The sequence below is a fragment of the Cherax quadricarinatus genome, chromosome 9 (genome assembly GCF_038502225.1).
Source record: "Cherax quadricarinatus isolate ZL_2023a chromosome 9, ASM3850222v1, whole genome shotgun sequence".
In the NCBI taxonomy this organism is placed as follows: Eukaryota; Metazoa; Arthropoda; class Malacostraca; order Decapoda; family Parastacidae; genus Cherax; species Cherax quadricarinatus.
This window is the reverse complement of record NC_091300.1, coordinates 361,260-388,709: the sequence shown is the minus strand read 5'-3', so window position 1 is coordinate 388,709 and position 27,450 is coordinate 361,260. Positions and strand designations below refer to the sequence as shown.

Here is a 27,450-nt window from a genome sequence, read left to right as displayed (position 1 = left end):
GGAGTTGGTGGGTAGGACTATGTATCTCTTCTCGGCAGTGTCTTCTCTGGGTGTGTTGAAGATATTTAATGCTCGTCGTCTGCAGTCTCTGATGAAGTGACACGTTTCCAACGTCTTTTCCAATACCTCATTCCAAGTATCTACCTCGAATTTTGATGTGTCAACGATATTTACACATCGGTGATTTTGCTGACTTTGACTCCCATTTTAGGCCAATTACATTATTCCAGCCAACCAAATTCTTAGCTATTTCACTAGTATTGCTTCTATTCTATCGATTGAGCACAAGAAATTGCCAAGTCAACTGTTTCAACTACAAAATAAAGTGATCAGAAATTGGTTATTTGGCCAATTTAACACAAAATTCAAAATATTCCAATTTCAAAATAGGGTCCAGAATAAACAATGCAGGCATTCCAGGCACTAAACTAACATTTCCTCTGTTCATTAGTTACATTTTCAGGCTTTACAAATGAATTCCATTTTGATTTTTTATTTGCATAGTGAATTTTTAAATTCAAACCAAAAAATAGAAGATTTACTGTTATGCAATATTGTAATAAATGTATAAATAATATCACCACATTTGTGAACGTATATTAGACCCACCAGCTGGTGTGTATTAGATGTGTGAGGTCATTTGCTTACTCTTGAACATCGGCAAAAATTTAACATTTCTGCTACTTTGAGCTTAGTTTCAAGCCATTTCCAGTACTAAAACCAATCAAAATCATCTCTATTTCTGTAATACGTATATCTTCCATTCTGTCAAATGAGACCAAGAAATCGCAAATACAACTATAAAAACCATGAAAAAACACTGCAAATTCGCTGTTTTAATAAAAAATTACAGTCTCAGTTTTTTTCTCTCATTATGCACTGTGTGTTGCAGGATTTGTTTTATGTGGTGCACGCATACCACATAGATGTATTCTCTCATATCTAGGCCCAAATTTACCACTCACAGCTTATCAGAGTGAGCTGAGCTCATGGTGTAGATCTATGGTTTGGATCCTCAACTCACAGCCGTAGAACTACGGCACGGACGCTGAAAGGGTTAATGCCACTAGGACCAGCTTCAGAGTCACTGGACCCCTGTTGCACAAAATATCTGTCCAGTGAGCCCTGTTTTTGGTGTCTCTAAGATTTCCCTAAAATGGGACAGAACATTGTCATTGTAGATGTTGCCAGCACAGCCTGCAGCAGCTGTGTCAGGGTGATGTTCATCCATAAATATTTGCAGATAAGAAAACAGGAACACTGCAGCAGGCCTGTAGGCTCATACTAGGCAGGTCCTTCACAAACCATTCCACTAATAGAATTGTATTTGCCCAACCTAATTTTCAATGCTTTCCAAGCAATAAGCTTTGATAATTCTGTTCACTCATGCGCAAGTCCCAATCAAATAAAATTGTGTGTGTGGGGAAGTACCCTGTCTGGTGTGTGGGGAAGTACCCTGGCTGGTTTGTGGGGAAGTACCCTGGCTGGTGTGTGGGGAAGTACCCTGGCTAGTTTGTGGGGAAGTACCCTGGCTGGTTGTGGGGAAGTACCCTGGCTGGTTTGTGGGGAAGTACCCTGGCTGGTTTGTGGGGAAGTACCCTGGAAGTACCCTCTACCACTACCACTTTCATATCTTTCTACAAACTTTTTCTTGAATTCTGTAGTGTTTCTCACCCTCTTTACCACAGGGCTGGCACTAGCTTTCTTTGAGCCCATTGTGTCTTATTTAGCAGTTACAAGCACTAAAAACAATGGAATAATACAAAATGTATTGCAAGTACGCGTGGAATCACCCTCATTGGCTTGTAAACAATGGCACACTGGCTGTACATGGAGTGTCTGGGCTGCTCATGGCGCGCAGACACGTTTAGGACGAATGACTTTAACCAAGTTCTTTGTCATTAACTGAGCCAGTATTTTGACGCAAAAATGTTACTTAATCCGAATTTTACGTAATCCGATGACATCGTAATCCGTATTAAACTAAAAACAGCAGCAACCAGAAACCTAACCTACCTATTGGCTTGCTAGGTGAATGGGACAGCAGGTGTAAGGCAACATGCCCAGTGTTTCCATCCTTGCTGGGGATCAGACCATGGACATTCAGCATGTGAGGCGAGTGTTGCCTACCAGGCCACAGGTACCTTACATACAGAGCTTGTAGAGGGACTGTTGCTAGGGGATACAAGTCTTACAGAGGGGTTGTTAGTGGGTGACACAGGGCTTATAGAGGGACTGTTGCTGGGGGATTCATGGCTTGTAGAGGGACAATTGCTGAGGGATATAAGGTTTGTAGAGGGACTGTTGTTGGGTGATACAAGGTTTGTTGAGGGGCTGGGTAGATATGTAATTTGGAGAAATGCTATTATTGGAAAGTACATGACTTGTGGAGGACTGTATTTTATATTCTATTACACAAAGTCCTACGTACTTAGTAATCAGCCATCATTATTTTTTATAACACTGTATGTTCTTTCACCAAAAATTCATATTTTTCTTGGCTTCAGATTAATAAAGAAAGGGATTTGACTAATAGTACTTTCTTAATTCATGCATTTTTTCATTCCATGCAGGGCCACATCAAATCACTGACCCAGTATGGCAGATGTGTCATCTATAGAACATCCCACTTTAAAGGCAAGTTAATCGTTGGTCTGTCACTGTTAAGCATATTGCTTACTTAAAGTTTCTCAGAAAAAAAAAATTATTTGTTTTCCAGTTTTGAGAGTGATTTAATATACATATACAGTACTGCCTCGGTACTGGTGTAGAAATATTTTGTGAATTTATCATTGTACAACTTGTATTTTTATTGTGATTATGTATTGTAAACAGTATTATTACATTTCTATTTAGGCAAAAAAATATTTGTTTAGATTCAGGCCATGCATTTTCTTTATAAATACTGTTTGTCCTAGTAATACAGTAAATTCTTAATTTAATTGACTAATGGTGGCTAGTAAAGGAGATTGTGGTGGATAGAGAAGAAATTGTTTAACTGTGATCATAATAATACAGGGAACCCTCAAATTAATGGAATAATAAGGGAAGGGGCATATGTTATTGCTGATTGATCATAAATTCTGAATAATGAAATTATTTTTTCATGATCGTAACATAAGCAGACAAAGTTCTGAGTCAGTGGACTTTATCCGCTGATTCAGGAAACTACCAGACACTAAGAGTATGGATGTTGTAACCTGTAGTATTACAGTACAGTGTGCTATATAGTAATTTAAGTGCCAGGGGCCCAAGACTGTTCAACTGCCTCCCAGCATACATAAGGGGGATTACCAATAGACCCCTGGCTGTCTTCAAGCAGGCGCTGGACAAGCACCTAAAGTCGGTACCTGACCAGCCTGGCTGTGGCTCATACGTTGGATTGCGTGCAGCCAGCAGTAACAGCCTGGTTGATCAGGCTCTGATCCACCATGAGGCCTGGTCACAGACCGGGCCACGGGGGCATTGACCCCCAGAACTCTCTCCAGGTAAACTCCAGGTAAACTCCAAGTACTTAATTTACAGTAATTTTTAAATATGTATTTAATTTACAGTAATTTTATAGTACTTAATTTATAGTAATTTTATTGTACTATAGTAATTTTACTTATCTTTTTGCGCTTGAGAGATGAGGTGTAAACTGTCGTGATCGATAGTGATGACTCTTAACACCATATTCCACACATGCCCGTAGAACTGAGGTGTGAGTGAGCATGGACAGTAATCTGACGTGGAAGACGAGTGCATGTGCAAGTGAGCACGGACAGTAATGGGAGGCCTTTTCATTTGGGGAGCAATGGAGACAGACAGGCCCTGAATGTGAAAGTGATATCATCGGAATCATCAGACGGTCTGACGATTCTGATGGTCTTCTGAATCATCAGACTTGATCTGATGATTCAGAAGACAACTGGACATTCATCATGGACAAAATCTGGAATTAGTACAGACTTTTATTTCATTATACATGATGATTCCATTTGTCTGGCCAATTTTTTGTTGGTAATTTCTGAAATTTGTTAAATAGGGGACTGTTAAATAGAAGTTTTCCTGTAATAATAGACTTCGTTCATTGTTCCAATTTTCCTGAGGTCCACTAACTCAAAGGTTTGATAGTATTTGTTCTTATATTTACCTCAGTGTTGATACCCATTTTTAGCATTTTGTATTTAACCACTATGTATACAGTATGCTTATATTAAATATTACATAATATATTTAATCACTTTCTTTTTTTAATCTAGGTTCCCTATGATGTGCTCAACAAGAAATTTAGGCTGGCACAGAAAACTTTAGACCGAGAAGTTTGCCATGTAACCTCTGCAGTAACAGAACTAGAGCGAGTCTTTTTCACAGATAACCGCAGTGCCTCTCAAATATCATCTTTGCTTGGGGGTGTTGTTGAGAAATTATCTTCCTTCAAGCGTAAGGTATGACCGATATAGATATATAGATGTACCATTTAGAAATTGATAACAAAAGCTAGCTGTCTCCCACTGAGGTAGGGCAATCCAAAAAAAAAAAAAAAACTCTTTCACCATCACTCACTCCATTTCTGTCTTGCCATAAGGGTGTCAGTAATACAGTTCAAAACTGCAAATATCCCCACCCCTCCTTCAGAGTGTAGGGAAACCATTTAGCCAGAATCAAGTCCGGTTAAATGGTTTCCCTGAATCCTTTCATAAATTTTACCTTGTTCACACTTCAACATGTCATGTCATAAAAAAAACGCTTGCCTCCACTCCTATCTAACACACTCATACATACATACTGGATGTCAAGCCCCTTGCACACAAAACCTTCTTTACTCCCGCTTTCCAAGCTTTCCTAGGATGACCCCTACTTCGCCTTCGCTCCATTACAGATTTATGAGCCCTTCAAGTTATCCTATTTTGTTTCATCCTCTCTAAATGTTCGAACAATCTCAACAACCCCTCTTCAGCCATTTGAATAATATTTTTAGTAACCCTGCACCTCCTCCTAATTGCCAAGCTGTGAATTCTCTGCATAATATTCACATCACACATTGCTCTCAAACACAGCATCTCCACTGCCTCCAGCCTCCTCCTTGCTGTAACATTCACAACTCATGTTTCACACCCATATAACAGGATTGGTACCACTGTACTCACATACATTCCCCATTTTGATTCCATGGATAATGTTCTGTGTCTTCACAGATGCCTTAATACACCACTCACACTTTTTACCTTGTCACTTCTAAGGTTCACCTCATGTTTCATAGATACATTTGCTGACAAGTCGACTCCTAAATATATGAACACATTCACTTCCTCCATACTCTTCTCTAAATCTGATACCCAGTCTTTCATTACCTAAATATTTTGTTACCTTCATCACCTTTCTCTTTCCAGTGTTCACTTCTAATTTCCTTCTTTTACAAACCCTCCCAAATTCATCCACCAATCTTTGCAATTTCTCTTCAGAATCACCCAAACACACAGTATCATCAGCAGAAAGTAACTGTGACAAGTCCACTTTGTGTTTGATTCTTTATCTTCCAATCCCACACCTCTTCCCAACACCCGAGCATTTAGTTTTCTTACATTCCCATCTTTAAAAATATTAAATAACCATGGTGACATCACACATCCTTGTCTAAGTCCTACTTTTACTGGAAAATAATCTCCCTCTCTACATACCCTAACCTGAGCCTCACTATCCTCATAAAAACTCATAACTGCTTTCAGTAACCTACCACCTATTCCATACACTTGTAACATCTGCCACACTGAATCCCTATCAACCTTGTCATACACCTTTTCCAAATCTATAAATGCAACGAAATCTTCATTACCATTATCTAAATACTGTTCACTTATATGCTTCAATATAAACACTTGATCTACACATCCTCTACCCTTCCTAAAGCCTTCTTGTTCATCTGCAATCCTGCACTCTGTCTTACCCTAAATTCTTTCAATAATAACTACAATACACTTTACCGGGTTTACTCAACAGGCTTATTCCCCTATACAGGAAGGCCCTGCATATTCGGCACCCTCTTTTCGGTGTTCCACATTTTCGTTTGCTTTCTGTTGAGCCATTGTTCATTATGTTCGGCACTTTTACTGCTTTTCCACACAACTGTTGCATGAGGGAAGGGTGGCCAGTGCCCTATTTTAAGGTAAGTATTGTATGTTCTGTGTATTTATTTTATATCTGCTTTTTATAACTAGCTGTATTGAGTACTTAATATATGATAGTGTAAACACTTTATTAGGCATTTTAGATGCATTCAGTAATGAAAAAAACACTCTTTCCCACCCAGTGGCGATTTTTGCTTGTTGCACAGGGTCGGGAACTTAAAAGTCTTACAAATGGGGCCCTCCTGTAGTTCTTACACACACTCTTTTGTTCTATTTGCCTTCATACAAAAGTATTATACATACTCTCTGCCTATCCCTAGGTACCTTCCCCTCTTTCATACATTTATTAAATAAAAGCACCAACTACTCCAAAACTATATCTCCATCTGCTTTTAACATCTGTTTTGATCCCATCAGTCCCAGCTGCTTTGCCCACAGCCTCGTGTACCTTCCTTACAGATATGGCTTTTCCTCACTCCTAAAAGGTGTTATACCTCCTTGGCCAATGCATGAAATCACAGCTTCCCCCTCTTCTTCAGTATAGTGGAACCTCTACTTGTGAGCGTATCCACGTGCGAGTTTTTCCGAATACAAGCAGTTGATGGGTTGATTTTTTGCTTCCATACACGAGCAAAATTTCCATAAGCGAGCAGACCTCAAGGCAGGTTCCTTGACACTGGTGAGGGGCTCTTGCTCTTGATCTAGGGAATTGTATCTCATTTGTTTGTTGGTCTATCTTATTGAAACTTGGGCAATGTATGATGGAAAGATGCTTCTTAACGTACACCAAAAATGAAAGAAATCGGAGCATAAATAATGGAGTTCACTTCTCAACAATTAGCCAACCTTTAGCGGTATTTTCATATGGTTTTTATGGTTGTATTCTCGTTTTTTTGGTCTCATTTGATAGAGTGGAAGATATACGTACAGGAGGGCCCCACTTATATGGCGGGTTAGGTTCCAGGCTACCGCCGTAAAGCGGAAACCGCCGTAAAGTGGAACACCCTTTTTTTCCACTTACAAATGCATACAAACACTAGATAACAAGTTTACTCTAACATATATTATGTTAGCAATAGAACCAGGCATCAAAAAACAATAAAAAAGTACAATACACACACAGTGCACTCATTACTTACCTTAAAATATTTATAGTCTTAATCTAGGGTGAGACAAGTAGTATTTATTGTAAGAAATCAAGTGTGGTATGTATGGTGTCAGCCAGGCTACCATACCAGGCCACCCCACCCACACATACTATTCTATGATATTTAAGCATCCCAGAGCGATAAAATGTATATACAGTTCACTCATTACTTACCTTAAAATATAGGGTGAGATGAGTAGTATTTATTGTAAAATATCAAGTGTGGTATGTATGGTAGTCAGCCAGGCTAGCATACCAGGCCACCCCACCCACACATACAATTCTATGATATTTAAGCATCCCAGAGCGATAAAACGTATATACAGTTCACTCATTACTTACCTTAAAATATAGGGTGAGATGAGTAGTATTTATTGTAAAAAATCAAGTGTGGTATGTATGGTAGTCAGCCAGGCTACCATACCAGAGAGAAAGAATGAGTGCATGAGAGAGGACAGGCGCAGAGTTATGTAAACAAACCAGGCGAAGGTAAGTTTTGTAAACAGTGTACACGTCTGGTTTGTGTACAAGTTACATTGTGTACAGGTTGTCTCTACATTGATATGGTAGAATAAATAAAGAAGAACACTCCCATTCTCATGTAACATCATTTTGAGAAGAAATGATGCTCTGAGTGAAGGCAATGGAAGTAAGTCACTCTGACTTTTTTGGGTTATCCTAGGTTCTCTACACATATGTTGTTATGTATTTATGTTATGTATCGTATTTATTATATAATTTTGAAAAAAAATATCACGGATGGATTAATGAAAATGTGTATATTAACGTAATATACAACATTTAATGATACACCGAGCTCAGACAGCGTAAACAAACTGAACAGGTTGTGGACGATCACTCGGTCAGGCGAAATAGACGGTATTAATACGTGTCCAGTTTTAGTTCATTCATGTACATTTGTAAGAGTTTGTGAAACTTTTACCTTATAATATTTTTATTATTATTATAATAATTAAATCACAAAACAAATACTCTTACACTGTGTACAAGTTAGTACAGAATTATAGCTATAAAGTGAAGGCATACGAAAGGAATATTTTTCTACAGTTATCCCTAGTAATAGGTGACGGGCTAGAGAAAACGTAATTCTTCCGACACTTCTACAAACCGTTTGGTAAACATCTCGTATATATTTGTATAAATTTTTATACTGTGGGTGCATGTATCATGTTTGTGTGTTACATAATGTGTTTCTTATATAATTTTGAAAAAAATATCATAGATAGATTAAGGGAAATGTCTATATTAACATAATATGCGACATTAATGCGCCCAAGAGATTATTATTATTACTATTATTATTATTATTATTATTATTATTATTATTATTATTATTATTGCATCAAGAGTAGAGAGACTCTTAGTGATTTTAATGTGTACCTACATGCCAGCACAGTGTGTAAGTTTATTTAGGTACAGGTGTACACAAGTTTAATTATCAAGTACAATACATATAAAATATAAAATAACTTTAAAACACTTGAAATTTTGGAAAGTTTCCAGACATAATAAGGAGATGTGCTCAGGGAGAATGTAAACAAACTCGGTGGGCCGCTGTGACCGTATTAGAAAGACAGGTGGGGGGAGCCGTATAGCGAGTTTTGGTCATAATTTGAAATGTCCGTATTAGCGGAACGCCGTAAAGCGAAACGCCGTAAAGCAGGGCCCTCCTGTATTACAGAAATAGATATGATTTTGATTGCTTTCACGACGAAAAGGACCATGAAATTGAGCTCAGTGAGGGAGAAATGCTTGTTTTCTTGACTATGTTCATTTGACTGTCCATTCTAATATGCAGTCGTGAATGGGTTGACATTATTTATACAATTATTGCAATAAGGCATAACAGTAGGTCTTATATTTTTTGTGTGAATAAAAATTACAAATTATTTATATTGTAAGAATAATAATAATAATAATAATAATAATAATATGTATAATAATACTATAGTACAATAATAATAATATAATATGTATAATAATAATACATATATAATAATAATGTACTACATAATAATAATTATAATAATAGACGGCTGCAAAAGGTCGTCACTAGATGGCAGTGTTTACCACAACAAAGAGGGAGCGGTTGTGGCTGCCTCCACCTGTTACATAATGACATATTTTATTCATTCTAGAGTATATATCAGGTTTCTATGTTATTTGTATTGTTTATTATTTCATATTAGATGAACTCTGACAGATAGATAAGCCGTAGCATTGATAGCGAAATTTTCAAGGAGTATTTTGCCCTGTCTCCAGACAAACTCTAGTTGGCCGCCGTCGCTGCCACACATATAATGACATATTTTATACATTCTAGAGTATATATCAGGTTTCTATGTTATTTATATTGTTTGTTATGTCATATTAGATGAACTGTGATTGATAAATAACCTGTAGAGTTGATGATAGTGAAATATTCAAGGAGTATTTTGTCCTGTCTCCAAACACTCATCGGCCACCGCTGCCACATATATAATGACATATTTTATTCATTCTAGAGTATAAATCAGGTTTCTATGTTATTTATATTGTTTGTTATGTCATATTACATGAACTGTGATAGATAAATAAGCCGTATAGATGATATTAGTGAAATTATTCAAGAAGTATTTTCTCCAGACAAACTGTCGTCCACCGCCGACACTGCCCATACCACCACATGAATTACATATTTTATTCATTTTAGAGTATATATCAGGTTAATTTAAATGAGAAAAATTGACTCTGCAAACGAGCAAATCCAGTTGCGAGCAAGGTCATGGAATGGATTAAACTCGCAAGTAGACGTTCCACTGTATTTCAACATACAGGTACAACATTGATTTTCTGGAACTTTTGGTTCCAGAGCCTTTCTGGATTACTGATTTTTCCTCCTTTAGAGAGCATAGTATTTCTTGGTCTTGGAGTTTACCTGGAGAGAGTTCCGGGGGTCAACGCCCCCACTGCCCGGTCTGTGACCAAGCCTTCTGGTGGATCAGAGCCTAATAAGTGACGTACTGTTTGGTGGTAAATACACTGCCGCGGGAATTTATTTTTAATTTACAGTGGACCCTCAGGTAACAATGTCATCAGATAACGAAAAAATCGGATAGTGACACTTTTTGTGTCAAAATATTGGCTCGGTTACCGAAAAAGAACTTGGTCAAAGACATTCATCCTGAACGTGTCCAAGCGACCTGAGCCACCCGGCCATTCCATGTACAGCCAGTGTGCCATTGTTTACAAGCCAGTGAGGAAGATTCCACGTGTACATGTGATATATTTTGTATTATTCCATTGTTTTTAGTGCTTGTAACTGCTAAATAAGCCACCATGGGCCCAAAGAAAGCTTCTAGTGCCAGCCCTGTGGCAACGAGGATGAGAAATACTATTGAAGAAAGAGATCATCGCAAAATATGAAAGTGGAGTGCGTGTCTCTGAGTTGGCCAGGTTATATAAGAAACGCTATTCAACCATTGCTACTATCTTGGCCAACAAGAAGGCAATCAAGGAAGCTGTTGTTGCGAAAGGTGCAGGTATGCTTACAAAACAGAGATCACAAATACTCGAAGATGTGGAGAGACTGTTGTTGGTGTGGATCAACGAGAAACAATTATCAGGAGATAGTGTTTCTCAGTCAGTAATATGTGAAAAGGCAAAGCAGTTGCATGCAGATCTCATTAAGAAAATGCCTCCAAATAGTGCTCATATTGATGAATTTAAGGCCAGCAAAGGCTGGTTTGAGAGATTTAAGAATCGTTGGCATACACAGTGTGATAAGGCATGGTGAGGTTAAGGACATTTGTACAGTGTGGACAAAGGTGCAAGCATTTATGGATGAACATTACCCTGACACAGCTGTTGCAAGCCGTATTGGCAACATGTACAATGACATTATTGTGTCCCATTTTAGGGAAATCTTAAAGAGATGCCAGAAACAGAGCTCTCTTGACAGATTTTTGGTGTGACAGGGGTCCAGTGACTCTCAAGCTGGTCCTAGTGGCATTAAAAAACAAAGAAGGAAGGTAACTCCAGAAAATGACTTGTTACCTAATGTCTTTATGGAAGGGGAATCCCCTTCCAAACACTTGTAAACTCCTCCATCCTCTGCCCTCCTCCCATCTCATCACTCATCAGTAAGTCCTCAATAAAGGTAAGTATCATTTCAGTATTGTTTATTCTGCATGTCTCATTGTTTTCTGTGTAGGGAAATGTATATTTCATGTAAAAAAATATTGTGTTTAATACTTTTGGGTGTCTGGAACGGATTAATTGGATTTCCATTATTTCTTATGGGGAAAATTAATTCGGATAATGAAAAAATCGGTTAAAGACAAGCTGTCTGGAATGGATTAATGTCATTACCCAAGGGTCCACTGCATTTAAATTTATTTATTAATTTTTGATAGTGTGATTTCATATAGGTTACTTTAGGTATCTATGACTGTGATTACCCACTATATACAAAAAGACAGTTTGGTGTACTGGAAGGCTTACATTATATGAAGTGCTTCAGTATTAATTATGGCAGATGTTAGCACTCTAAAGTCAGTACCTGGCTAGCCGGGCTGTGGTTCGTACATCAGTTTGCATGCAGCCAACAGTAACAGCCTGGTTGATCAGACCCTGATCCACCACGAGGCCTGGTCTCAGACTGAGTCGTGGGGGCGTTGATCCCCAAAACCCTCTCCAGGTATACTCTTTCATTTTATAGTGTTAATTACTTTGATATATTTCTGTTTACTCATCTAGTATTCGTGATCAGTTCTTTGTGCTAACTTGTGATCAGTGCTTCACCTTTGTAACATGGAGAATTGATTAAAAATATTATGAATATAGAAGATGAGTCTTTACAAGGAAAGTTTTTCATATAATAAGCTTGCAAAATTTTATATAATATTTTTTCTTATGTCAGTTTACTCTGAAAGTACTGCATGCTGAAAACTCTTTTTGTGATATTTATTCTCAATATATCAGCTGTTTTTTAGGATGTGCTTTAAATATAATTGGTATTTCATAGGCAGAAGAAGCCACCCAAGAAGAGATGGAATCTGGTCGTGTGGTAAAACGTCGTGTTGATCACCTGAAAGAGCACGACTCTCGTAGCTCCTCAGTTGTAGCAGAGTGGAAACGCACTAGACTTGATCGACTATTAGTGGAGTATCTTTTAAGAGCTGGATGTTACTCAACAGCTACTAAGGTCAGTTGCTAGTGGCCAAAATAGAAGCGTAAGGTTCATGTGGGGGGGAGAGTTGTCTGGATCTTGAGCAAAATGACTTGTTTGCCAGCCTTTTCTTGTGTTATGATTAATTGTAGATAGTATTGCATTTTATTGTAGAACCCCATGCATATATACTATGTGTACTGTATTATTTACTCTGATATTTGTGGTTTTATAAGTGGTTATATCAATTTGCTTTCACCTAATATTCCATGAATATTTCAGTTAGCAAGTTCTCGTGGTATAGAAGGTCTAACAAATTTAGACGTCTTTTTGGTTGCAAGAGAGGTTGAGCAGTCATTGGCCTGTCGTGATACAAGCAAGTGCCTTTCCTGGTGCCATGATAACAAGAGCAAGCTACGCAAGCTCAATTCCTCCCTTGAATTTAATGTGCGGATGCAAGAGTTTATAGAGCTGATCAAGAGTGACCGTCGAATGGAAGCTATCCGGTAAATGATTAGGAGCAGACCATGACTACTGAGTTATCATTTTAAAAGTAGATTTTTTGTAATTAAAATACTAAAAGGGACAATTCACTGCCATATCTGAAAACTCCTTTGTGTACTTATTTTTGACGAGTCTACTATGGTTTATAAAATCTATCAACACAATTTTAATGTCCATGTATTTACATATCAGTTCTATTCTATTCCTAATAGGCATGCAAGAAAGCACTTTACAGGACAGGAACCAGGGCATTTGCCTTCTATACAACGCTGTATGGCACTGGTTGCCTTTCCAGCCAACACAGGTGAGCTTTTCTTTCAAGAAAATAGGATGGCCTAAGATTAAAGATGAAAGTCATTGTACAGTATTGTTAAAGCTTAAGTATGCAGTAATAATTTTTTTTTTTTTTAACACACCAGCCGTATCCCACCGAAGCGGGGTGGCCCAAAAGGAAAAACGAAAGTTTCTCCTTTTACATTTAGTAATATATACAGGAGAAGAGGTTACTAGCCCCTTGCTCCCGGCATTTTAGTCGCCTCTTACAACACGCATGGCTTACGGAGGAAGAATTTATTTATTTATTTATTTATTTATTTAGTAATTTGAGCATACATACAGAGGTACAAAAAAATACAGGTAAGAGCAGCATGCCAAAGCCACTTATATGCATAGCGTTACGGGCTGGCTTAAAATTATGTTCCACTTCCCCGTGGAGGTAAGAGGAAATAAACAAGAACAAGAACTAGTAAGAAAAATGGAAGAAAACCCAGAGGGGTGTGTATATACATGTATGCTTGTACATGTATGTGTAGTGTGATCTAAGTGTAAGTAGAAGTAGCAAGACATACCTGAAATCTTGCATGTTTATGTGACAGAAAAAAGGACACCAGCAATCCTACCATTATGTAAAACAATTACAGGCTTCCGTTTTACACTCACTTGGCAGGACGGTAGTACCTCCCTGGGTGGTTGCTGTCTACCAGCCTACTACCTAGAGCAGTAATAAATGCTTACTCAAAATTAGAGGATAATACATCATATATGGTGGTAGTGATGTACTTTTGTATACAGAATAGAAAATATTGAATTTAGACTAGATTTTTTATATATAATGTGAGAAGTTAATAATAGGATGTAGGTTGGTAGACAGCAACCACCCAGGGAGGTACTACCGTTCTGCCAGGTGAGTGTAAAACGAAAGCCTGTAATTGTTTTACATGATGGTAGGATTGCTGGTGTCTTTTGTCCGTCTCATAAATATGCAAGATTACAGGTACGTCTTGCTACTTCTACTTACACTTAGGTCACACTACACATACATGTACAGGCATATATATACACCCACCTCTGGGTTTTCTTCTATTTTCTTTCTAGTTCTTATTCTTGTTTATTTCCTCTTATCTCCATGGGGAAGTGGAACAGAATTCTTCCTCTGTAAGCCATGCGTGTTGTAAGAGGCGACTAAAATGCCGGGAGCAAGGGGCTAGTAACCCCTTCTCCTGTATAAATTACTAAATTTAAAAAGAGAAACATTTGTTTTTCTTTTTGGGCCACCCTGCCTCGGTGGGATATGGCCGGTTTGTTGAAAGAAGAAGAGAAGTTAATATGCATATTAAGTAATGAGTGTACTGTATATACATTTTATTGCTCTAGGGCACTTTAAATGCCTAGTATATAAAGTGAGTGGGATGGCCAGATGGGGTTATGATACCTACTACACTTCGATACCTACCTACCCTACTATTCACCTTGCATCCTATATTAAGACCATTAAGACTAAAAATATTTTAAGGTAAGTAATGAGTGTACACTAAATGCATTTTATTGCTCTAGGGATCTTTAAATATTGAAATATATAAAGTGTGGGTGGGGTTGGGTAGTTTGGCCTGGCTGGCTGCCATACCTAATACACCTAGCTTGTTACAATAAACACTAGACTACAAATATTTTGAGGTAAATAATGAGTGTACTGTGTGTATATTTTACTTTTTATTGTTTTTAATGCCTTGTTCTATTGCTAACTTAATATATGTTAGTGTAAACTTATTATCTGACATAAGTGGAAAAAAATGGCATCCTGCTTTCCGGCAGTAGCCTGGAACCTAAACTTCCGTATAAGTGGGGGCCCTACTGTACATACACAGTACATTCATTGCTTACCTTAAAATATTTGTAGTCTTATTAATGTAGGGTGAGAGGTGAGTGGTACATATTTGTAGGAGATTAGGTGTAGCTATTCCTGGCTCTCCATTCCAAACTTAATATACAATATTTAAAGTAGCCCAGGGAGATAAAATTCGCATGCAGTACACTCATTATTTACTTTAAAATATGTGTAGTCTTAATGTTGGATGAGAGGTGAGTAGTATTTATTTGTAGGAAGTCAGTGTAGGTAGCTGGTAGATGTAGCCTGCCTGGACTACACCTATGGGCTACCTACACTGCGGCCCAGAGCCATATTATTACCAATGACATACCTTGTTCATTGAATTTAATCAGTTTCTAACAACTGTCTTTAGATGCCATCATAAACGAAGGGAGAAATAATGAATAATTCATGCCAAGAATTGTAAACAAAAGCGGAGTGTTAAGGGGAGTGACTAGGCCAAATGCAGATTCATACACGTTTTCTTTGGCGCTAGACCAGAGAAAACGTAATGTTTTCTCTCAGCCCAGCATATAAACATAGCATGTTTATATGTTATGTAATGTGTTTCTTATATAATTTTGAAGAAAATATCATAGGTGAATTAATGAAAATGTCTATATTAACGTAAAATAAGACATTTAGTGTGTCCAAGAGTGATTATTATTAGTACTACATGAGAGGTTTTTACAAAGCAGAAGTGTTATAAGAAGAGCAGAGTATATGGAGAGTAAAAGAAAGGTGAAGAGAGTGGTGAGAGAGTGCAAAAGGAGAGCAGATGATAGAGTGGGAGAGGCACTGTCAAGAAATTTTAATGAAAATAAGAAAAAAATTTGGAGTGAGTTAAACAAGTTAAGAAAGCCTAGGGAACATATGGATTTGTCAGTTAAAAACAGAGTAGGAGAGTTAGTAGATGGGGAGAGGGAGGTATTAGGTAGATGGCGAGAATATTTTGAGGAACTTTTAAATGTTGAGGAAGAAAGGGAGGCGGTAATTTCATGCACTGGCCAGGGAGGTATACCATCTTTTAGGAGTGAAGAAGAGCAGAATGTAAGTGTGGGGGAGGTACGTGAGGCATTACGTAGAATGAAAGGGGGTAAAGCAGCTGGAACTAATGGGATCATGACAGAAATGTTAAAAGCAGGGGGGGATATAGTGTTGGAGTGGTTGGTACTTTTGTTTAATAAATGTATGAAAGAGGGGAAGGTACCTAGGGATTGGCGGAGAGCATGTATAGTCCCTTTATATAAAGGGAAGGGGGACAAAAGAGATTGTAAAAATTATAGAGGAATAAGTTTACTGAGTATACCAGGAAAAGTGTACGGTAGGGTCATAAATGAAAGAATTAGAGGCAAGACAGAATGTAGGATTGCGGATGAGCAAGGAGGTTTCAGAGTGGGTAGGGGATGTGTAGATCAAGTGTTTACATTGAAGCATATATGTGAACAGCATTTAGATAAAGGTAGGGAAGTTTTTATTGCATTTATGGATTTAGAAAAGGCATATGATAGAGTGGATAGGGGAGCAATGTGGCAGATGTTGAAAGTATATGGAATAGGTGGTAAGTTACTAAATGCTATAAAGAGTTTTTATGAGGATAGTGAGGCTCAGGTTAGGGCGTGTAGAAGAGAGGGAGACTACTTCCCGGTAAAAGTAGGTCTTAGACAGGGATGTGTAATGTCACCATGGTTGTTTAATATATTTATAGATGGGGTTGTAAAAGAAGTAAATGCTAGGGTGTTCAGGAGAGGGGTGGGATTAAATTATGGGGAATCAAATACAAAATGGGAATTGACACAGTTACTTTTTGCTGATGATACTGTTCTTATGGGAGATTCTAAAGAAAAATTGCAAAGGTTAGTGGATGAGTTTGGGAGTGTGTGTAAAGGTAGAAAGTTGAAAGTGAACATAGAAAAGAGTAAGGTGATGAGGGTATCAAATGATTTAGATAAAGAAAAATTGGATATCAAATTGGGGAGGAGGAGTATGGAAGAAGTGAATGTTTTCAGATACTTGGGAGTTGACGTGTCGGCGGATGGATTTATGAAGAATGAGGTTAATCATAGAATTGATGAGGGAAAAAAGGTGAGTGGTATGTTGAGGTATATATGGAGTCAAAAAACGTTATCTATGGAGGCAAAGAAGGGAATGTATGAAAGTATAGTAGTACCAGCACTTATATGGGTGTGAAGCTTGGGTTGTCAATGCAGCAGCGAGGAGACGGTTGGAGGCAGTGGAGATGCAATGTGCGGTGTAAATATTATGCAGAAAATTCGGAGTGTGGAAATTAGGAAAAGGTGTGGAGTTAATAAAAGTATTAGTCAGAGGGCAGAAGAGGGGTTGTTGAGGTGGTTTGGTCATTTAGAGAGAATGGATCAAAGTAGAATGACATGGAAAGCATATAAATCTATAGGGGAAGGAAGGCGGGGTAGGGGTCGTCCTCGACAGGGTTGGAGAGAGGGGGTAAAGGAGGTTTTGTGGGCAAGGGGCTTGGACTTCCAGCAAGCGTGTGTGAGCGTGTTAGATAGGAGTGAATGGAGACGAATGGTACTTGGGACCTGACGATCTGTTGGAGTGTGAGCAGGGTAATATTTAGTGAAGGGATTCAGGGAAACCGGTTATTTTCATATAGTCGGACTTGAGTCCTGGAAATGGGAAGTACAATGCCTGCACTTTAAAGGAGGGGTTTGGGATATTGGCAGTTTGGAGGGATATGTTGTGTATCTTTATACGTATATGCTTCTAAACTGTTGTATTCTGAGCACCTCTGCAAAAACAGTGATAATGTGTGAGTGTGGTGAAAGTGTTGAATGATGATGAAAGTGTTTTCTTTTTGGGGATTTTCTTTCTTTTTTGGGTCACCCTGTCTCGGTGGGAGACGGCCGACTTGTTGAAAAAAAAAAAAAGTATCTTTAAAGTTTATATTCCAGTAATGTTTGCTCTCAGCATCTGTGTCGTGAAGTGACTCAAATGCTGGAAACAAGGGGCTGGTAACCCATTTTTCTAAACATAATTATGGTAAAAAAAAAAAATTTAATTGGTGGTTTGAATGTGCAAGTAAGCATAGTGGATGATAAAAGAAAATTGTTTAGATTATAATTAAAAGTATGCTTTATGTATAACACTTAGTAAATCATAGTTGAAAAGGGGGTGGGAGATTTTCAATGGAGAGGAGTTAAAGCAGTTAAGGTTGGGTGTATCTTGAGTGAACAAGAGCTAAAGGAATAGCATTAATGTTGAACGAGCACTTGTGAAATAAAAAGTAAGGGTATTAATGTTTAACTTCAAATTTGTGTCACATAAAATAAAAGTGGGATGTGAAAGGTAGGCAGCATTAATTGTCTATTCACCTGGACAAGAGAGGTGTTAATGGAAGACCAGATAATAATTTTTTTGTGTGTGTGCATGTGGGGGAGGGGCTGGTGCTCACGTGAGCATATATGTATGCTTACTACAGACTATTGTATATTTTTGTATTTTAATTACTTGTACAGTATTTATTATGCCTTATGTTTTTATTAATCTATTATTGAAGTATCTACTTTTTTAATGCATTTCAGTGCAGTTTATCAATAATTATTTCTTTAAAAGTTATTCATTAAGAATACGTATTCATCAGTATCTTTGCCTTCAGATGTCACTCCATACAAAGAACTGTTGTCAGATGTACGATGGGATGGGTTGATTGAGCAGTTTCGAGCCGAAAACCTGAAGTTGTACCAGTTATCTTCACAGTCGGCCTTCTCTCTTGTTGTCCAGTCTGGGCTATCTGCACTCAAAACTCCTCACTGTTATAGGGTAAGGAAAAGACTAGTATAACAACTTGATTATCAAGTTGACACCTCACGTACATATCTCCATACATATTTTTCACTTTTCTGTTATACTTTTGAACATTGCAGTGGACTGACAGGGCCCTTAACCTGTGATCTAGCAGTTCAAAGATTACTAGCTCAGTGCTCTACCGCTACACTGCAGAGGGTCATAAGGAATAATCCAACCAGGAATTTTTTTTTACCCAGAGAGATTAGTGACTGCCATCAAGTGTGGCTCATTCATGGGTTGGAGGCTGTCATTTATAAATTTTCATAATAACTGAACATGCACATACCATAATTATATTTTAAATTTTTTTTTGTCTTAACAGAAATGCAGTTGAAAGATAAGTTTTTAGCTTCAAGTTACCACCCTGAGTCTAGCCTCTAGTAGGCAAGTTATTGTAATCGGTAATGGATACAATTTACAGTCATCATAATAAACATGCTATAATTTACCATACCCCCGGCCGGGATTGAACCCGTGGTCATAGTCTCAAAACTCTAGCCCGTCGCGTTAGCGACGGGCTGGAGTTTTGAGACTCTATGACCGCGGGTTCAATCCCGGCTGGGGGTATGGTTTGTTTGCAATCGTGTCATTACGATTTCTTGAGTCATGCTATAATTTTATTGCCAAGTTTCAATATGGCTTCATGAAAGGTTCTTGCATGACAGGTTTACTGACTAATTCACAAGATAACTGAAGTGGTGGACACTTACAGAGTTTGATGTTGTTCATATAAACTTCAGTAAGGCCTTTGTTAGGGTTCCAAACAAAGGAATAAATACAGGTGGTGATAAGACATTGCATAGAAGTTCTCTTTTGGATTGAGACTTGACTAACTGATAGGTTATAGTTTATTTTTTATAAATGGGAAGAAATTGTAATGGGAATATTTCACAAAGGGAGTTCTGCATGGATCTGTATTCAGTCTCCTGTTCGTTACTTACATAACTGACCGATTCAAGATGAGGGATTTGAAAGTGATACAGTAAGTTTGCTGACAACACAGAATTAGGCTGACAAATAATTAGGATATAAGGAAACATAGATAAGAGTAAGTTGATTAGGGTATCAAATGATTTAGATAAAGAAAAATTGGATATTACATTGGCGGGAGGGAGTATGGAAGAAGTGAATGTGTTCAGATATTTGGGAATTGACTTGTCAGCAGATGGGTTTATGAAGGACAAGGTTAACCATAGAATTGATGAAGGAAAAAAGGCAAGTTGTGCATTGAGGTACTTTTTTTTTTTTTTTTTTTTTTTTTTTAACAAGTCGGCCGTCTCCCACCAAGGCAGGGTGACCCAAAAATAGAAAGAAAATCACCAGAAAGAAAATACTTTCATCATCATTCAACACTTTCACCTCACTCACACATAATCACTGTTTTTGCAGAGGTGCTCAGAACACAACAGTTTAGCAGCATATACCTATAAAGATACACAATATATACCTCCAAACTGCTAATATCCCGAACCCCTCCTTTAGAATGCAGGCATTGTACTTCCCATTTCCAGGACTCAAGTCTGGCTATATAAAAATAACTGGTTTCCCTGAATCCCCTCACTAAATATTACCCTGCTCACACTCCAACAGATCGTCAGGTCCCAAATACCATTGGTCTCCATTCACTCCTATCTAACATGCTCACGCACGCTTGCTGGAAGTCCAAGCCCCTCGCCCACAAAACCTCCTTTACCCCCTCCCTCCAACCTTTTCGAGGACGACCCCTACCCCGCCTTCCTTCCCCTACAGATTTATACGCTCTCCATGTCAGTCTACTTTGATCCATTCTCTCTAAATGACTAAACCACTTCAACAACCCCTCTTCAGCCCTCTGACTAATACTTTTATTAACTCCACACCTTCTCCTAATTTTCACACTCCGAATTTTCTGCATAATATTTACACCACACATTGCCCTTAGACAGGACATCTCCACTGCCTCCAACCGCCTCCTCGCTGCTGCATTCACAACCCAAGCTTCAAACCCATATAAGAGTGTTGGTACTACTATACTTTCATACATTCCCTTCTTTGCCTCCATAGATAACGTTTTTTGTCTCCACATATACCTCAATGCACCACTCACCTTTTTTCCCTCATCAATTCTATGATTAACCTTATCCTTCATAAATCCATCCGCCGACACGTCAGATCCCAAGTACAGTGGACCCTCAACCAACGATATTAATCCGTTCCTGAGAGCTCATCGTTAGTCGAAATTATTGTTAGTTGAGTTAATTTTCCCCATAAGAAATAATGGTAATCAAATTAATCCGTTCCTGACACCCCAAAGTATTGAAAAAAAAATTTTTACCACACAAAATATTAATTTTAATACACACAAACTGAAGAAGACATGTACAATTACATGACACTTACCTTTATTGAAGATCTGGTGATGATTGATGGGATGGGAGGAGGGGAGAGTGTGGATGGTGTTAGTGTTTAGAAGGGGAATCCCCTTCCATTAGGACTTGAGGTGTCAAGTCCTTTTCCGGGGTTACTTCCCTTCTTCTTTTAATGTCACTAGGACCAGCTTGAGAGTCACTGGACCTCTGTCGCACAACATATCTGTCCATAGAGCTCTGTACCTCCTGTTCCTTTAAGATTTGTCTAAAATGGGCCATAACATTGTCATTGTAATAGTCACCAGCACGGCTTGCAATAGCTGTGTTAGGGTGATTTTCATCCATAAAGGTTTGCAGTTCAACCCACTTTGCACACATTTCCTTAATCTTTGAAGTAGGCACAATGGATTCCACAACTGGCATAGGCATCTCAGGGTTAGCCCCAAACCCTTCAAAATCTTTCTTAATTTCCATACTAATTCTCACCCTTTTTATCACAGGGTTGGCACTAGGTGCACTTCTTGGAATGTCATCCATGACAGTTAACACCCAGGTACCCATTTATTAGATGAACAGGTGTAAATAAATGTATCCAGGGTTTCAGGATTGAACCTTGGTTCCTCAGTTGCACTGATGGCATTACCACTTAAGCCAGGTCTTGGGGAATGGTGACTTATTTTGCAGGGGCAATCACTAAAAATGCTGTGATAATATGAAATGTTCCGATTGTATGTTTGGATGCGACCGTGGTGGCTGGCTTGTAAACACTGGCACCCACGGGACAAGTGAGGCGCGCTCAAGCCACACATGGACGCGTCTCGAACGGAACGAATCGCGTTGGTTGAGTTTTTTAGCGATAGTCGAGGCAAAATTTTTGTGTTAAAATGTATCGCTAGTCAGATTTAACGTTATACGATGCCATCGTTGGTCGAGGGTCCACTGTATCTGAAAACATTCACTTCTTCCATACTCCTCCTCTCCAATTTGATATCCAATTTCTCTATCTAAATCATTTGATACCGAGGGGGGTACTACCGTCCTGCCAAGTGAGTGTGAAACGAAAGCCTGTAATTGTTTTACGTGATGTTAGGATTGCTGGTGTCTTTTGTCTGTCTCATAAATATGCAAGATTACAGGTACGTCTTGCTTCTTCTACTTACACTTAGGCCACACTACACATACATGTACATGTTTGTTTATACACACTCATCTGAGTTTTCTTTGATTTTATCTTAATAGTTTTTGTTCTTATTACTTTTCCTTTTATATCCATGGGGAAGTGGAATAAGAGTCTTTCCTCCGTAAGCCATGCTTGTTGTAAAAGTCAACTAAAATGCCGGAAACAATGGGCTAGTAACCCCTTTTCCTGTAATAATTACTAAAAAGAATAAGAAGAAAATTGTTGAGGTACTTGTGGAGACAAAAAACGTTATCCATGGAGGCAAAGAAGGGAATGTACAAGAGTATAGTGATACCAACACTCTTATATGGGTGTGAAGCATGGGTTGTAAATGCTGCAGCAAGGAGGAGGCTGGAGTCAGTGGAGATGTCGTGTCTAAGGGCAATGTGTGGTGTAAATATTATGCAGAGAATTCATAGTGTGGAAATTAGGAGGAGGAGGTGTAGAGTTACTAAAAGTATTAGTCAGAGGGCTGAAGAGGAGTTGTTGAGGTGGTTTGATCAGTTAGAGAGAATGGAACAAAGTAGAATGACTTGGCGAGCGTATAAATCTGTAGGGGAAGGAAGGCTGGGTAAGGGTCATCCTCAAAAAGGTTGGAAGGAGGGGGTAAAGGAAGTTTTGTGGGCAAGGGGCTTGGACTTTCAGCAAGCGTCTGTGAGCATGTTAGGAGTGAATGGAGACAATTGGTTTTTGGGACCTGACAGGCTGTTGGAGTGTGAGCAGGGTAACAGTTTGTGACGAGATTCGGGGAAACCGGTTAGCTGGACTTGAATCCTGGAAATGGGAAGTACAATACCTGCATTTTAACCCTTTGACTGTTTTGGTCGTATATATACGTCTTACGAGGTACTGTGTTTGACGTATGTATACTCATAAGTTCTAGCGGCTTCAAATCAAGCAGGAGAAAGCTGGTAGGCCCACATGTGAGAGAATGGGTCTGTGTGGTCAGTGTGCACCATATAAAAAAAATCCTGGAGCATGCAGTGCATAATGAGAAAAAAAAACGACCTTTTTTTTTTTTATTAAAATGCCGACTTTGTGGTCTATTTTCGTATAGTATTTATGGTTGTATTCTCGTTTTCTTGGTCTCATTTGATAGAATGAAAAACATATTATAGAAATAGAGGTGATTTTCATTGGTTTTGCTATAAAAAGAACCTGGAAATGGAGCTCAAACTAGGGGAAATGTTTGATTTTTGCTGATGTTCAAAAGCAAACAAATGATGTCATTGTCCAATAAATGTCCAACTAGCCATTCTAATATGCAGTCATGAATGGGTTGACATTATTTGTACAATTATTACAGTATTGCAGTAGTCTGCATAACAGTAAATCTTCTATTTTTTGTTTGAATAAAAATTCAAAATAGAAAGCAAGAGTAATATCAGAGGGGCCTGGAGACGTGACTGATGAACAAAGAAAATGTTATTTTAGAGCCAGGAATGTCTGCATTGTTCATTCTGGACCTTATTTTGAAATTGTCATATTTTTTTAATTTTTGTGAAATTGGCCAAATTGCAAATTTCTGACCACGTTATTGGATAGTTGTAATCGGTAAATGGGCAGTTTCTTGTACTCAATCGATAGAAAAAATGGAGTTCTAAAGAAATAGCTATGAGTTTGGCCGACTGGAACAATGGCATTAGCTGAAAATAGGGCTCAAAGTGGGCGAAATCACCAATTTGTAAATATCGCCAAGGTTGCTAACTTCACGAGAGCATAATTTCGTCAGTTTTCCATCAAATTTCGTTTTTTTTGGTGTCATTACAATCGGGAAAAGACGGTTGGAGGCAGTGGAGATGTCCTGTTTAAGGGCAATGTGTGGTGTAAATATTATGCAGAAAATTCGGAGTGTGGAAATTAGGAGAAGGTGTGGAGTTAATAAAAGTATTAGTCAGAGGGCAGAAGAGGGGTTGTTGAGGTGGTTTGGTCATTTAGAGAGAATGGATCAAAGTAGAATGACATGGAAAGCATATAAATCTATAGGGGAAGGAAGGCGGGGTAGGGGTCGTCCTCGAAAGGGTTGGAGAGAGGGGGTAAAGGAGGTTTTGTGGGCAAGGGGCTTGGACTTCCAGCAAGCGTGCGTGAGCGTGTTAGATAGGAGTGAATGGAGACGAATGGTACTTGGGACCTGACGATCTGTTGGAGTGTGAGCAGGGTAATATTTAGTGAAGGGATTCAGGGAAACCGGTTATTTTCATATAGTCGGACTTGAGTCCTGGAAATGGGAAGTACAATGCCTGCACTTTAAAGGAGGGGTTTGGGATATTGGCAGTTTGGAGGGATATGTTGTGTATCTTTATATGTGTATGCTTCTAGACTGTTGTATTCTGAGCACCTCTTCAAAAACAGTGATAATGTGCAAGTGTGGTGAAAGTGTTGAATGATGATGAAAGTATTTTCTTTTTGGGGATTTTCTTTCTTTTTTGGGTCACCCTGCCTCGGTGGGAGACGGCCGACTTGTTGAAAAAAAAAATATATATATATATATATATATACATACATATATATATATATATATATATATATATATATATATATATATATATATATATATATATATATATATATATATATATATATATATATATATATATATATATTTATTTATTTATTTATTTATTTATTTATTTATTTATTTATTTATTTTTTTATTTTTTTATTTTTTTTTTTTTTTAATTTTGCGACACCAGGAGACACCTCAGGATTGAGGGTTGCGGCAGTCAAGGGGTTAAAGGAGGGGTTTCTGATGTTGGCTGTTTGGAGTGACATCTAAACTGTCATATCTGGGCACCTCTGCAAAGACAGTAATTATGTGTGAATGATGGTGAAATTGTTTCTTTTTTTGGTCACCCTGCTTTGGTGGGAGATGGCCAGTGTGTTAAAAAAAAAAAAAATATTTCCTTTGAAAATAGATTAAGTATGCATAGAACAAGGAAGGACATGATTAAAATTTACTAATGGAAGATAGGAATAAATACAAGGGATTGTGAATAAAGTTCTGAAAATATCTAATCAATACAGAATTCAACACAGCATCTAAATTGGATGAACTCTGATTGAGAAAGCTTATATGGTATAGGAAATGACTGACTTAGCAGTTTGAATTGTAGATAAGAGAAACAAATTGGCATGTAATGCTAATGAAGCAATTACTGTTTGTGCTTTTAAAAATTGGTTAAATAGATGCATGGAAAGAAATGATTGGGTGAAAGTTGGACTTGCCTTGCATAGTCAAATTGACTTACTTCAGTACTTCTGTGTGAAGAAAAGAACAAAATGATGCTTTTTCATATAGTCAGTGAAGTTCAGAAATAATATTGCTTTCATAATTACTATCGTTCATTTATGAGATATGTGGAAATATTCAGAGCACACAAAAAATACAACCATATTCAGAGCAAATTTTGAAAAAAAAAAAAAAAAAAGTAGTTGCATTATTTAGCTATCACCTCAATATTTTGTATATCTCCCATATTAATTATTGCACATGTAATGGAACATTTACATGAAAGGTACAGTCATTTTTGTTGTTTCAGGGTGCCACGGGACACAACCCAGACTGTCCTGTATGTCAGCCATCTTTCAACTCCCTGGCTTCTCCTCTTCCATATGCTCACTGCTCACAGTCTCGTCTGGTTTGTCATATAAGTGGAGAACCACTCAATGAAAACAATCAACCACTTATGTTGCCCAATGGATATGTATATGGGCAGAAGGTGAGAAGTGCACTACTGTAAATTGCATATTTTCAGTAAACCCTCGATTTAACAGACTTCAGATTTTTTTTTTTTTTTTTTTTTTTAAGAAGTCGGCCATCTTCCACTGAGGCAGGGTGACCCAAAAAGAAAGAAAATCCCCAAAAAGAAAATACTTTCATCATCATTCAACATTTTCACCTCACTCACACATAATCACTGTTTTTGCAGAGGTGCTCAGGACATAACAGTTTAGAAGCATGTAGGTATAAAGATACACAATATATACCTCCAAACTGCTAATATCCCAAACCCCTCCTTTAGAGTGCAGGCATTGTACTTCCCATTTCCAAGACTCAAGTCCGGCTATATAAAAATAATCAGTTTCCCTGAATCCCTTCACTAAATATTACCCTGCTCACACTCCAACAGATCGTCAGGTCCCAAATACCATTTGCCTCCATTCACTCCTAACTAACACGCTTATGCACGCCCCTTGCACACAAAACCTCCCTTACCCCTTCCTTCCAACCTTTTCGAGGACGACCTCTACCCCGCCTTCCTTCCCCTACAGATTTATACACTCTCCATATCATTCTACTTTGATCCATTCTCTCTAAATGACCAAACCACCTCAACAACCCCTCTTCAGCCCTCTGACTAATACTTTTAACTCCACACCTTCTCCTAATTTCCACACTCCGAATTTTCTGCATAATATTTACACCACACATTGCCCTTAGACAGGACATCTCCACTGCCTCCAACCACCTTCTCGCTGCTGCATTCACTACCCAAGCTTCACACCCATATAAGAGTGTTGGTACTACTATACTTTCATACATTCCCTTCTTTGCCTCCATAGATAATGTTTTTTGTCTCCACATATACCTCAATGCACCACTCACCTTTTTTCCTTCATCAGTTCTATGATTAACCTCATCCTTCATAAATCCATCCGCCAACACGTCAACTCCCAAGTATCTGGAATAATTCACTTCTTCCATACTACTCCTCCCCAATTTGATATCCAATTTTTCTTTATCTAAATCATTTGATACCCTCATCACCTTACTCTTTTCTATGTTCACTTTCAACTTTCTACCTTTACACACTCCCAAACTCATCCACTAACCTTTGCAATTTTTCTTTAGAATCTCCCATAAGCACAGTATCATCAACAAAAAGCAACTGTGTCAATCCCTATTTTGTATTTGATTCCCCATAATTTAATCCCACTCCTCTCCCGAACACCCTAGCATTTACTTCTTTTAGAACCCCATCTATAAATGTATTAAACAACCATGGTGACATTACACATC

General features: G+C 38.1%; 1 protein-coding gene across 1 annotated transcript in view; it reads left to right on the top strand.

Annotated features, from left to right (window-relative positions):
• Kaz (E3 ubiquitin-protein transferase Katazuke) overlaps nt 1-27,450 on the top strand; it is a 35,552-nt gene that overhangs the window by 6,835 nt on the left and 1,267 nt on the right. Inside the window, exons 2-8 of the mRNA XM_053772881.2 lie at nt 2,574-2,637; nt 4,245-4,430; nt 12,284-12,463; nt 12,710-12,933; nt 13,144-13,235; nt 18,712-18,875; nt 25,970-26,149. Coding sequence (XP_053628856.1) covers nt 2,599-2,637; nt 4,245-4,430; nt 12,284-12,463; nt 12,710-12,933; nt 13,144-13,235; nt 18,712-18,875; nt 25,970-26,149 — 1,065 coding nt within the window. The 5' untranslated portion in view covers nt 2,574-2,598. The remainder of the gene's footprint in view (nt 1-2,573; nt 2,638-4,244; nt 4,431-12,283; nt 12,464-12,709; nt 12,934-13,143; nt 13,236-18,711; nt 18,876-25,969; nt 26,150-27,450) is intronic.